The following is a 14,482-nucleotide window of genomic DNA, read 5'->3' as shown; positions in this document are numbered from 1 at the left end:
ACAGGAGTGCCCCCGGCTGAGCTACTCATGAAAAAGACACTTAAAACCAGACTCTCGCTGATTCACTCCAACCTGCATGATCAGGTAGAGAGCAGGCGGCAGCAACAAAATGTAAACGGTGGTGGCGCCACTGTGTCACGGGAAATTGATCTGAATGACCCTGTGTATGTGCTAAACTATGTACATGGTCCCCAAGTGGATCGCGGGCACAGTGATAGTTAAAGAAGGGAATAGGGTGTTTGTAGTCAAAGTAGACAATGGACAAATTTGCAGAAAGCACCTGGACCAAACGAGATTGCGATTCACAGATTGCCCTGAACAACCCACAGCAGACACCACCTTTTTCGAGCCCACAACACACATCCAATGGATCAACGACACCACGCCGGACCAGGAAATCGAACTCATCACGCCCAACAGCCCAGCAAGGCTAGGCTCATCTAGCAGCCCTGCAGGGCCAACAACACGCCAGCCCAGTGAGGGCACAGCAAACACACCAGAACAGATATTTGTACCGAGGCGGTCCACCAGGGAAAGAAAGGCTCCCGACCGCCTCACCTTGTAAATCATTTTCACTTTGACTTTGGGGGGCAGTGATGTTGTGTATCTGTAAAGCTTGCACTCCCATGTTCCACCACCAGGGAGCTCATCCGCTGAAGTCCCAAGGGATCCAGCATCCCTTGGGAGCACTGTATATAAGCTGGCCCCTAAGGCCTGTTCCGCACTCTGCAGTGTCTTATTCAAGACTGAGGTTACTGTTACTTTAACCTCCCTGTGTACAGCCTCATCTGTGTTAGAAACACATATGTACCTCAGCCACTTAATAATTGATTAGAAATTCAGTGAAAGTAAAAAGAACCAAACATACATATTTTACACAGAGGCAATTGGACTTTCAAAACATGTTTTTGCGTCTGGCTACAATTTGCAATGGATCGATTGGAATAACTAATTGGAAAACATATATACTGGAAGCAGGAGTTTGTAATTAAGTTGTGCTTTGATTAGGAATGTCATACAATGGAAGTGAATAGAAAGTGCTTTGCGTATGGGAATCATTCCACAGGTAAGGTATTTGTACATCTGAAGTCAACAATATACTTATAATTATGTTTTATAAAAAAAACACAGCGATTATTTGCTTACTTCCAATGCAACTTTGGGTTCAAACCGTTGCATCTGATGGATAAAAACACAGGATCCTTGAATCCATGGCGAGAAGATGCTGCTCCATGCAGACTTAGCCCAGCCAGTGTCTGAGGTATTCCACATCACATCTGAGGGAGTGAGATCCAACCAGTACCTAGTAGAGGGCATTACCATGATCAACCTTCTGCACACTGGATTATAACCAAACATATTTTTGAAAACCTAGCTAATGCTATAATTGACTTCCATTGGATCCAGGCAAAATGAGATCCCTATGATAATAAAATTCATATCAATTGAAACATAGGGAGCTTAATACCCAAAAGGCACAATGATTAAATGCGGTGTGGCACTGAGCCATAATGACCAGGAAGATTTCAGGTTCAATTTCTGATCTTGATAAGTTAGCTGATGACCAGTGGTGAGGCCAACATAAGTGACTTTGTTGTCACTGCACGGGTGGGTGACGAGAAAGAGGAGAAAATAAAAAAAACAATGAAAAATAATATAAGGTTTCCACTCCTTATTAATATCCTTGACTTCTGCTGAAATATATGCATGTGGATGCCAGGTGAGGACAGGGTCACGTTTGACTGTGATGAATTCCACAATCAAATAGCTCACCAGCAGTCACTGTCTAAGATCTCACAAGAAGAAAAGTTACTTGGGTACTGTAAGATTTGGCGAAAACATCGGCGTAAACTTTTGGACATAAGTTTTGAACTTTGCTGGGACACATTCACTGTACAGCAGAAGAGCTAAGCTGGGCAAGTCCAAGCATGTTTTAACTTGACTACCCATCAGCTGGCGGGGGGGGCGGGGATATCATAGTTAAGTGGGCGCCTTTTATCATGGAATGGGAACCCATCAGTGAGACATTAAGTAAAGTGGCCGGTGTTTCAGGCCATCGAAAGACAAAGGAAAGCTATTTTGACCACAGACTCATCAGAGCCACCCATCAAGGGACAGCCCCAGTAACAAAGAGACAGACTGGAGATGTGACTTGCTTTTCAGTGGGACAGCCTCAGGCGGGAAAGACAGTTGGACTTTAAGCAGTCTTGCAGGTATAAGAGAATGGTAGTTGGAAGCCATCTCTCTCTCTCCCCTCTTTTAGGCCTGCTTGCAACGCACAAGGACCGAGCACTCCATCTGGAACGGAGAGAAGAAACCACCATCTACGAGCCAAGAGAGCCTTGCTACTTCGACTGGGAGGCTGATCTTGAGACTGGACTTGAATACCACAGTTTGGTACGGACCCAGAAGATACGCCTCATCGGGAGAAGCAGCGAGTAAGCCAGAGGGGTAATTGGTGAGCATTTATCCCAACCCACGGATCTTTAAGACCACCGCATAGTGTGAAAGGATGTCGTTTGTCTAAACTAAGCTTTAGAGGTTTTAGTGGGGAGGTTTTTGCAAGGATCATAAGCGTACGCACATTTCTGTTGGACAGATTTAGTGGTGCAATTTTGAATCCGAGCAGGGGTGTTTTAGATGTGGATACTTCATGTTAAGGGCCTGTTTAGATGGACCAGACTGTGTATTGTACTGCATTTGTTTGTTTTACATACCAGGGTGTGTGTGATTTTACTGGGTGCAGTTGTGTGTTTTAACTTTAATAAAAGCATTGCCGTTTTGAGACCAAGGTATTCGTCCCTGACTCATTCATCTGTTCAGTACAGTAATCATTCCCAGCATTAGAACTATTGTAAAGTGGGGGGTGCTTCGAAAACACCCAAGGATACCGAAGTACTGATGCTGGCTATGGAGCTGCACCCCAGCATAACTGGTGGGGAGGAAGGGTGGGAAAATGGAAGGCAATTTTGCGAGAGTAAAATTGCAGCAGGATTCATGCTGAAGTGATTGATTTCAAAAAGGATGTATTAATCGTAAGCTTACACATACTAACAAATTAGGGAACAAGCCTGTGATGCAGAAGTAAAACTAGGCATCAAAGAAAATGTGTGCTCTAACAGAGCATGTTTTAAATTTGACTGAACACATATAACCTCCTAGCATTCAAAACCTGGAAATCCTTTATTCCGTTGCATGCAAACGGACACAGAACACATGCAATCTCAGCTTTCCAATTCACAATTATATATTTGTTCTGTGACTTGTCTGCCCATATAGTGATCTACATTCAAATTTTTGGATCATCAATGCTTTGTACATATATGCAATGCAAATAGCCAATATCAAATACACAGAGAATACAGGATTACCTCTCCCACTCCAATTTTCCCATATAAATTTGGGCATTAGGTGCAGTGCTCATAAATTAAATGCATTGTGCTAAAAATTCATTTAGGCCCATTTTCGGGCGCAGAATGAGCAGTGCGATTTCATTACATGTTTCACATGCTTACAAGATTCCACATGCTGGACGCCTGAGACTTGCTGAAATTGGGCCTTGGGACTCAATTCAATATTACCAGCGAGCTGCAGTCGCCATCACGCCTCCAGAGGCGGGTTTAAGATGAGCACCGTGGGGCATCTGCTTCACCAGCAGTGGGAGAAGGTGTAGGAGGGGGAATAGTGCAGGTTAGCAGCAGCCCGCAAGAATGCCAGGGAGCCGGGAGGAGCATTCCCCCTTTTCTGCCCAGAAAACGGGCACAATGAGTACCAATTTCTCCCCCACTGACTGTTTCTAGCCCCCTAACTCCTCAATTGTATGTTTGGGACTTGGGATCCAATCTGTTAAAAACACAAGTTGCAAAGTTACCATCTGGCAGATTTTCAGGCTCGCTGCTTTGTAGATAGTTATAGAATGTCACTAGCAGTGGCCTGTGAGCAGGTTGTCTCTGTGTGGTGGCATGTAGTCCAGGGAGACAATAAATACCGCATTAAGAAAAATAAATAGTGAACCCATTATTTGTCACAACAAAAAGATTTATCATTAATAATTTAGGCTTAAAATTTAATAGAACTCTACAACATATTTTGTTGTTAACGGAATAGCTCCCGAGTTCCAGATTTTACATTGCCAAGTTATCATATATACTATATATGAATTGGTTCTCTGACCTTCCATTCACTGTAAGGCCTATTCCAAAGCTGCAGTGGGTGTGTAGGGCCATTTTTGGAAGTCCTGTGGTTCCGCTGGTAAAGAAAATGGCCATTGGGTCCAAACTCTTGGTATTTGCACAGTTGTGGTCAGGTGATGCATTTCTTAGGAGATAGAATTAAGACCCTTGTCAGTTTTTTAACCATATTTTTCAAGTTTAAAAAAAAGATTTGGAAAAACAGTTACTTTTAATTGTTTTTAAAGCAAAGGCTGGAATTTTCATTACCAGAGCGGCTTGGGTGCGAGGGGTTAGCATGGTAGCTTGGAACCCCGTTGTTCTTTACATTTTGCTCCCCAGAGCGACTTTCCCTTAATGGCGCATATTAAGGTAGGCCTGCACGTTACCTGGCCCTGTCAAATGGTGCAGGTCTGATGATGTCATCGATGATGATGATGATTTCCAGCCAGGATATTTAAAGCAGCCTTGGCCACACTGCATTTGAAGGTTCATCTAGGAGTGTGTAGGCAGTACATATCATCATCTGGTTATTGTTGAGCCTGGCATAGATGGCTTCGCAGAGACAGAAGACTGCACTCAGGTCCCCAGATGACTCCCTACATATTCTTGTGGAGGGTGTCAGAGCACGCAAGGATGTTCTCTTCCCTTCTGATGGGCGCAAGAGACCTCCCCAGGGGACTAAAAGAGCCTGGCTGCAAATTGCAGAGCAGGTCAACAGCAGGTCAACATACCTTGCACATCCACCCATCCCTCTCTATCTACATACTCACATTCCCCTCATCCCTCACCTTCCTCCTAATGCAATCATACCAACTGACAACACACAAGGAGGCTACTTTGCATTGGCACTTTGGCATTGGCACCATACTCCCTCATAGTCACCCACTAATATTGTAACCCACACATTCATTACACTCCTGCCATCTCTTATTTCCCTCCTTGCAGGAGAAGAATGCCCACAATAAGAGGGAGAGGTGGCCCTCCATCATTTGCCATATTGACTCCAGCAGAGGAGGTCGCCCTGGAGGTCTCGGGAGTTGCAGAGTAGCTGGCGCTGGTAGACGGAGAGGGTCATCTCAGCAACCTGGTGACAGAATTACATCTCATACAGCCGCATGGGATACAGCAATCACTCATATGAGGACTGGTGTCAGCAGCCAGTGAATGTTCATCATGTGCATAATGGTATTGTTACCCATTCTTGATATTACATTTCTAAATCATCTCTTTACTCTCCCACAGGTCAATCAGAAGCGCCCTCACTGTCCAGGCGGAACAGGAAGACAACTCCTCAGAGGAGTCTCTAGCCTCTGAGGGTGAACCCTCACCAGACCTAAGCACACCCAGCGCAGATACGCACACCTTGGTGGGTTAGAAACATAGAAACATAGAAAATAGGTGCAGGAGTAGGCCATTCGGCCCTTCTAGCCTGCACCGCCATTCAATGAGTTCATGGCTGAGATAGAGTACTGTTGCCACCTGGTGTCTCACAAGTCACAAGTGAGCAAGAGCAGATGGTGGAGACAGGAAACGCAGTGGAGACTTCTAGCCGGAGGGCATTGGACACTCCCAGCTCTGCTCAGCTGCATGCAGACTCTCAGCCTCGGGGGCCATCAAGAAAGAGGGTGATCCTGGAGGTTCAGGAAGAAGTGCTAAAGGCTTTGACAGGTTTTGCAACCGCAATGTCTGCAAACGTGCAGGGAATGGAGGAGTCCATCTCTAACATGATCATCACTGTGTCGCAGATGATGGCGACTGTAGGCTCTTCCATGGAAAGAAAGGGATCGCCACATGCATGGAGCAGCTAATGTGCCACTCACATGAGCATATTGAGAACAGATGGAAGAGGCTCATAGAGCTCGGCTCTAGGAAGGATATCAACGTAGATTTGGGTTTTCAAGGCCCCACTGGTGTGTAGCAAGGTGCACTCCAGTTCTGTGCACGCAGGAAAGTGCGAGTGGCCCCTGAGAGGGATGATGGTGAGAGGGGACATGGAAGTGGGGATTCCTCTCAAAGTGCTCACACTTATACCCCATTGCCTCCTCCTGTCAGAGCCCCAGATGCCTCTTCGGATTGCGATGGCCAAGTCTGGCCCTGCACAGTTGCAGGAGAAGCAGACATTGGAGGGGCCATCAAGAGATTCCAAATCCCAGAGGACGTCCGCCAAAAGTGTCTACGCAGTAACAGCATGGAAGTGAGCAGGCTGCCTCTACCTTTGCTGAAGCTATAGTGGTTGTACCTCAGAAGCATGCGTAAGCAAAAAAATGACACAGAAGTAGATACACATGGGTGTTTAAAAGTGTGTTTTTGTTAAGGTTCTGTTACTGTTATACCACATATTTTCACCACTTTTCGGGCATGCCCAATTTTGTCTGTTACTTTGGAAGTGGCTTAGTGAGTTGGAGTGAATGGTGAGACATACATTACCTCCAGCAACAGTGTGAAAGGAATGGCTTGCTTATTGTAGGGATGCTTTATGGTGTTGTTGGCGGAGGGACCTAGCACAGCATGTGGCAGCCATATGGGTCTAATGCATGAAGTTAAGTAAATCTGGCCATGATGAGGTCATCCCTGGCCTCCTGGGCAGCACTGTGCTCGGCTGTTGGTGGCATCTGGACCTCAGGTACCTCCCGCTCTTCGTCTTCCAGCTGATGCTCATCCTCCTCCGAAGAGGTTGTGTGCTCTGCACCTTGCTCCTCATACAGTGCTAATCCTCGTTGCTGCACTATGTTGTGCAGTGCGCAGCAGATAATGAAGATTCTGAAGACCCTGGCTGGTGCGTACTGAAGGGTTCCTCCAGACCTGTCAAGGTATCTGAAGCACATCTTCAGCATACCTATTGTTTGCTTTATGACACATCTGGTGGACATGTGGCTTTCATTATATCTCTCCTCAGCCTCAGTACGTATCCTCCTCAAGGCTATCATGAGCCATGTCTCCAAGCTGCCTGCCGGTAAATGTATTTGGTGGTGCGAAGAGCTGAAGGAGGATGGAGTGGCGCAGCATGAAAGAGTCATGACAGCTCGCACATGCATAATCATCTTTTTATGGTTGCAGACGAGCTCCACATTGAGGGAGTGGAAGCCCTTGCAGTTCACAAACACTCCTGGATGATGATGGGGTGCCTTCATGGCCACATGTGTGCAGTCAATGACACCCTGCACCCGTGGGAACCAGCCAGAGTGGCAAAGGCCAATGCCTGCTCAGTAACACTGGTTTTATCAGTGGCAAAGTTGATATAATTGGCTGACTTGTCAAAGAGGGCATTGGTGACATGTATGATGCATCTTTGGGTGGCCGACTGTGAGATCCCGCAAATGTCTGCTGCAGATCCCTGCAAGGAACCTGAGGTGAAGAAATTGAGGGTGCTGGTGACTTTGACAGCCACAGGTAAGGTGTGTCCACCCGGTCCTCTTGCCTGTAGGTCTAGTTCCAGTAAGCTGTAAATATCTGCGACGACCTGATGCAATAGCTTGAGCCTTCTTTTGAACTGCTGCTCAGTCATGTTGGGGGAGCTCATCCTCTGCCTGTATACCCTGTGTTGTGTGTATCGCCTCCAGCATGGTGCAACCCTGCACTGATGCCCTCTGTCCTGTGGAGCATCAGGTGGATGAGAAGAAGGTTGTTGGTCCTGTTGCTGCTCATGTGCCTGCTGCTGCTGGTATTAGGGCTCATCCTGGTCCAATTCTGAGGACCAGGGTAAGACAGTATAAATGTTACCCATGCTGATGTAAAAGATGGCAGGTCAAATAGAGATCAGAGGACCAATCTGTTAATGGTGTGATAGGTAGTAGCAATGAGGTGAGGGTGGCTTCTGAATTTTCAGAAAAGACTTGCAAACTGTAGACACCTAAATCTGTGCCCAAAATGCACTCAGCAAGAGCCTCTCCCTTTGGCAAGTAAGCAGCTGTCATATGGCAGTATTTAATAAGCTTTCCATGCTTTGTAGTAATGGTCTCGATCAATGGCCACTGAACTTCCGCCTCAGCTTGACAGATGTGGTTCCCGAGCTACGTGATTCCCATGATCATGCAGTGAAATTTAAAAGGTCTGGTTAAAAGCACAGTTAAGGGTCTGACAACAAGGTAATAATGAGGCAAATTAGGTTGCCCGCCGCTGCTGTTTGGGTCTGTGCTGCGTTGGTAAATGCGCCTCTCTGACAAACACGCTCGAGTTAAAGAAGCGAGGTGGTGGGATGACGGCACGTTTCTGACCCGCTCCCATTTTTTGTAAATTTTACTTCCAACCCGCCTCTTATCCTGCACACATTACAGCATGAAAATTCAGGCCAAAGTGTAATCTCATACATTAAAAAAAGGCATCTAGATGAAAGATGGTTTAGGCTAATAAAAGTTGTTTTGTCCAAAGACTGTAAATAATCAATTTGTTAGCTTGTCTGGGTAATTGATAAGCACCTCATAAGAACATAAGAAATAGGAACAGGAGTAGGCCATCCGGCCCCTCGAGCCTGCTCCGTCATTCAATAAGATCATGGCTGATCTGATCATGGACTCAGCTCCACTTCCCCGCCCGCTTTCCATAACCCCTTATCCCCTTATCGTTTAAGAAACTGTCTATTTCTGTCTTAAATTTATTCAATTCCCAGCTTCTGAGAGAAGAAATTTTTCCTCATCTCAGTTTTCAATGGGCGGCCCCTTATTCTAAGATCATGGCCTCTAGTTCTAGTCTCCACCATCAGTGGAAACATCCTCTCTGCATCCACCTTGTCAAGCCCCCTCATAATCTTATACGTTTCGATAAGATCACCTCTCATTCTTCTGAATTCCAATGAGTAGAGACCCAACCTAGTCAACCTTTCCTCATAAGTCAACTCCCTCATCCCCGGAATCAATCTAGTGAACCTTCTCTGAACTGTCTCCAAAGCAAGAATATCCTTTCGTAAATATGGAAACCAAAACTGCACGCAGTATTCCAGGTGTGGCCTCACCAATACCTTATTATAGCTGTAGCAAGATTTCCTTGCTTTTATACTCCATCCCCTTTGCAATAAAGGCCAAGATATCATTGGCCTTCCTGATCACTTGCTGTACCTGCATACTATCCTTTTGTGTTTCATGCACAAGTACCCCAGGTCCCGCTGTACTGTGGCACTTTGCAATCTTTCGCCATTTAAATAATAACTTGCTCTTTGATTTTTTTCTACCAAAGTGCATGACCTCACACTTTTCAACATTATACTCCATCTGCCAAATTTTTGCCCACTCACTTAGCCTGTCTATGTCGTTTTGCAGATTTTTTATGTCCTCTTCACACATTGCTTTTCCTCCCACCTTTGTATCGTCAGCAAACTTGGCTACATTACACTCAGTCCCTTCTTCCAAGTCATTATTATAGATTGTAAATAGGTGGGGTCCCAGCACTGATCCTTGTGGCACCCCACTAGTCACTGATTGCTAACCCGAGATGAACCATTTATCCCTACTCTCTGTTTTCTGTTTCATGTCCATTCTGTTGGAAGTTCTTTGATCCCTGAACAGAGTAAGATAAAACGCAGGAAAAAAATACGGAGGAATTGACATTTTTAAAGAGAAAGTAAAGTCGAGAAGCATGGTATATACTTTATTTGGTATTACTGCAGCAAGATATGTGGTACTGATTGAACTATGTGGGGGAATTTTAAACCCTAGGTCTGGTAGGAGAGGGGAGGGGGGTTAAATTCTTAAAAATGGGAAACCCGATTCCAGCTTGCTCCCAATGTGCCTACTTCTGAGTTAATTGGGACGTGCGAGTAACTTGCTCTCGAGAGGCAGATCAATAATTATAATATTTAAATGAGGCTGTGTGCATCAGATTTCAGTAGCCATATGGATTTAACGGTAAGTGCTTTTACAGACTGCTTGTGAGCCAGGGGGAGCAGGAGTACTTCCCCCAAGTTAATCTGCCACAATCAGCCTTCTGCCCCGCGATCTCCAGACCCTCTCCCCGCTATCTGATGCTGAACAGCTCCGCAATCCGATCCCCCCACAATCAGATGCCAACCCAGGAACTCCCCACCCCCTCCATCTCTCCCTCCCTCCTCTTCGGTCCCCGGCTGCGGCTTGCTACCATAACCCTTCCAACCCAACAGCCGGCCAGCCTTTAATCTGGTTAGTTGCTGGTCTGGAAATTGAGAAAAAATATTCAAATGATGCCCTCCACCTCCATGTTTCCCATATATCTGGGCTGCTAAAAATCATCCCCACTCCCTCCCTGCCTCCTTGTAAATATCGGAGCCTGTGAGTCTGATCATAAATACTGTTCCTACGTTCACCTCACTGTGAAATAAAGCACATTATTGATTCATATCAGTCCTCATATCAACAAATATTTACTAGGTTCACCTTCAGAAAGTTCAAAGCATTCATGAAATACATCAATATCCGATACAGGTAACAAGGAGAACCCTCAGCCTTTGCTATCATATAAGTAGATACACTGCGAGTCAACTCCCATAAAAGTAAGATATGCAGATAGCTTATGGGAATGACAATTGTCACTGAACCTGAGAATGTGTATACAGCAGACCTGAATTTGTAAACACCCCATTACAAGAGGTGCTTTGTTGTATAGATGTGTTCCCTAAAGCTGCAATGTCCAATGTTTAATTTAGTATATGTGAAAATACTGGTGGGTGAGTGTGTTTTGATTGAATTGTGGGATAGCCTAACTAGGGAATCTGTGGATGCAGAGGATTTTAGAAATTTTAAGAAGGCGATGGATGCATTTTTTAGCAGATAGAGCTAATGATTGGTATCAGAGATAAAGAAGTCTGTGACTGCTTGATGGATGGAGATTGTTATTTCAAATTGTGCATATCCCTGTGTTCCTAAAATATATGGGAAAATTGTGGATGAGTGAATTAGTTTAAGTATGTCTGGTGATGCCATATGATCTCCTGGAGCTTGCTAGAGTTTTTCCTGAAAACGCCAGATATTTTTCTGGGGTTTTTTTGCCTTCCCAGGAATTAGCATTACTAACTCTTGGGGCGGGTGGTGTACAAAATTGCACCACTCTCCCCAATACCTTTCCTTATCCTTTGGGCTGGATTTTTCTGGGTCCCCGCCGCATGGTGCGGGGGACCTGGGAGACAGCGAGAAACCTGGAAGTTCGGATTTCCCAGCATGCTATGGAGTTTTAACTCCACAATGTGCGTGCGACATGAAGGGCGGGTTCCCCGCTCGGAAGTCAGCCTGATTGACAGGCTGGCTTCCAGTCGTGCAGGGAATACGGACCAGGAGGCCACAGGATAAGGTAAATGCTGGGCCCAGGATAGTATGCGCGGATAGGGTTCCAAGCTCGGGGAGGTCCGATCCCTGACCCTGAGACTCACATGCGATCCCTGGGCGGGCAGTGGGGGGTGCGATTCCTATCCCGAGTCATGATGTCGGAGGGGTGTTCTATGCCCGGGTGCGTGGTTCTGATCCCGGGGAGGTAGGTTCTGAACCCCACACTAGGGGTGCGATCTGCTGGTGGGGGAGCTTGGAAAGCTGGGAGGAAACTCTCCTGCTCCTCCTGGCCCACAAGGATTGCTCATCGAGGCTGAGGCCGCCTCGTTGCAGTCACCGGGAATCCCGAGCCCCGGGATCCCCAGCCACCTGCAGTAAAGCCTGCAAAGTTGGTTAAAGTAGAGGCTTCAGGCCTCATTATCATATTTTAATTGCCAACCCGCCTCTTGGCAGACGGTTGGCAGCCTGCCCTTCCGTCCTACCTGAGTGGAAGGTGAAAGTGGGTGGATTGCGGTCAGCTTTTGCACAATTGCACAACTTTCACTTCCCTCCCGTTTTTACCTGTGAAAATTCCGGCCTTTATTTCGTATGAGTCCTCACCACTTAAAATGTTTAAAACAGGCAGTCGCTGATATCGGTCAAATGCGATTATCCATTAGCCATTTGCATTAATGTCAATTTCAAAGTTTCTGGTTAGAGCATCTTAAACAGTTTCTTTCTGGCAGAAACAGCAATGCTTACTCACCTGTGATATTGTATGAATTAAATACACATGAAAAATTGATGCATGTTTTTCAAAATATATATTTATATTGGCTTTTAAACAGAAGCTGAACGAAGCACCAAAAACTGAAGGACAAATCAGGCAGTCAATTATCTCAGTAGCACTCTTATAATCTGCTGCCAGTATCCAGGCTTTAGTGCTCATAAAATGCTGCCTCCAGAGCTTTCTATTCAAACTTCAATGAGGAATGAAGTGAATGAGTAAAGAATCATAGAAGTTTACAGCACAGAAGGAGTCCATTCAGCCCATTGTCACTGCTCTGACACTGATTTACCTTCAAGTTTCCAGTCCACTTTTGCTAAATCGTATCTCAGCTTAGTAAAATTTGCCTTTCCCCAATTGAGAACTTTTACTTCTGGTCTATCTTTGGCCTTTTGCATAACTACGCTAAATCTAACTAAATTAGAACCCGACGATGTAGGCCATCAGATCCAGGGGATTTGTCGGCTTTTAGCCCCTTTAGTACTTTTTCTCTACTGATATTAATTAATCTAAGGGACTAACGCTTTCTTTTGCTACTCTCTTCCTTTTTACATACTTGTGTATCCTCTGATAGATTAATAATTGTGGCAAAATCACTGTAATTTATCAAATAATAATCTATAGTTAATCAACTAGAAATAATATGGCATATATTTTTAATGAATTAACCAGATATTGTCAGTGTCAATTAAGTAGATTCAGTAAACCAGGACAGCAAAGGTGCTCAAAGTTTCTTGAAGTGCTAAGAATCTCACAGCACATCACTGTACTAGTTCATTAAAGTTAGTTGGCTCATTACTAAAGGTGATGTCTCTTTGCAATTCTTTGTGTCAAATTGATTGACTTAACTTACTTAATGTTATGTATGTGAACCTCACCTGTGTGTAAGACTTGCCACTAGGGAGCATACCATAGGAGACCTATGGGTCACCTGTGTACCCTGGAGCAAGCAGGTATAAAAGGCAGTCCACCACGCTGCTGCCTCATTTTGGAATTATATTAAAGAGACCAAGGTCACAATGGTTTGAGCTTACAACACAGTCTCATGGAGTTATTCTGAACTTAACAACTGGCGACGAGTTACAGATCACGAACTTTCATGCGGAAATGGCTGCCGTTGATATTCTTCTGAGAGATTTGTTGAGGGTGATGATTGGGAAGCCTTCGTTGAGCGTCTCGACCAGTACTTCGTGGCGAACGTGCTGGACAGACTTCAACAAGAGGGAATCATATTGCTAGTCGAGTTCAACGAGTGGGCCAGTCCAATCATGCAGTATTGAACAGCGATGGGACGGTCAGAATCTGTAGGGACTACAAGGTGATGATCAACCGAGTCTCATTACAGGATCAGTACTTGCTACCCAAAGCGGAGCACATATTCGCCATGCTAGCAAGGGGAAAGTCGTTCACCAAGCTAGACCTAACCTTCGCTTACATGACACAGGAGCTGGCCATCTTCCAGAGGAACATGAGAGTCTGCTGAAATCAGTTCCATGCACAGTGGTGTTCCAAGACAACATCTTGATCACTGGTCGCAAAACCACCGAACACTTGCACAAATTGGAAGAGGTTCTAAAGTGACTGGACAGAGTGGGACTCAGGCTGAAACGCTCCAAGTGTGTTTTCCTGGCGCCAGAGGTCGAATTTCTGGGGAGAAAGATTGCGGCGGACGGCATCAGACCCACGGACTCCAAGATGGAGGCCATCAAGAATGCACCCAGACCACAGAATGTGACGGAGTTGCGTTCGTTCCTGGGACTCCTCAACTACTTTGGTAACTTTCTACCGGGGTTGAGCACTTTGCTGGAACCCTTGCATTTGTTGCTACGCAAGTGTGACGACGAGGTTTGGGGTAAATCTCAAGAGACAGCCGTTAATAAGGCCAGAAACCTGCTATGCTCTAACAAGTTACTTGTATTGTATGACCCATGTAAACAATTAGTACTAGCATGTGATGCGTAGTCGTACGGGGCCGGTTGTGTGTTACAGCAAGCAAATGTGTCAGGCAAACTGCAACCGGTTGCATATGAGTTCAGAAGTTTATCCAAGGCTGAAAGAGCCTACAGTATGGTTGAGAAAGAAGCGTTGGCTTGTGTATACGGGATTAAGAAAATGCATCCATTATCTATTTGGTCTCCGGTTCGAGCTCTAAACTGATCACAAACCGCTTACTTCACTGCTCTCAGAAAGCAAAGGTATCAACACCAATGCTTCGTCCCGCATCCAAAGATGGGCATTAACATTGTCTGCATATGACTGTGTAATCCGCCACAGACCAGGCACTGAGAACTGCGTTGACGCCCTCAGTCGGCTGTCAT

General features: G+C 45.5%; 1 protein-coding gene across 5 annotated transcripts in view; it reads right to left on the bottom strand.

Moving 5' to 3' along the window:
* The window catches only part of LOC139281118 (acyl-coenzyme A synthetase ACSM3, mitochondrial-like), a 152,610-nt gene that overhangs the window by 104,046 nt on the left and 34,082 nt on the right, over positions 1-14,482 (bottom strand). For all 5 annotated transcript variants that reach the window (XR_011596821.1, XR_011596823.1, XR_011596822.1 and 2 more), the window contains 2 exons: positions 4,174-4,317; positions 1,147-1,303 (listed from right to left, as the gene is read on the bottom strand). Coding sequence is in view for 1 of the 5 variants with exons in the window: in XM_070901083.1 (XP_070757184.1) it covers positions 1,147-1,303; positions 4,174-4,317 (301 nt within the window). In the remaining 4 variants the exon portion in view is untranslated. The remainder of the gene's footprint in view (positions 1-1,146; positions 1,304-4,173; positions 4,318-14,482) is intronic.

The sequence above is a fragment of the Pristiophorus japonicus genome, chromosome 15 (assembly GCF_044704955.1).
Source record: "Pristiophorus japonicus isolate sPriJap1 chromosome 15, sPriJap1.hap1, whole genome shotgun sequence".
Classification (NCBI taxonomy): Eukaryota; Metazoa; Chordata; class Chondrichthyes; family Pristiophoridae; genus Pristiophorus; species Pristiophorus japonicus.
This window is presented reverse-complemented; position numbering and strand designations above follow the sequence as displayed.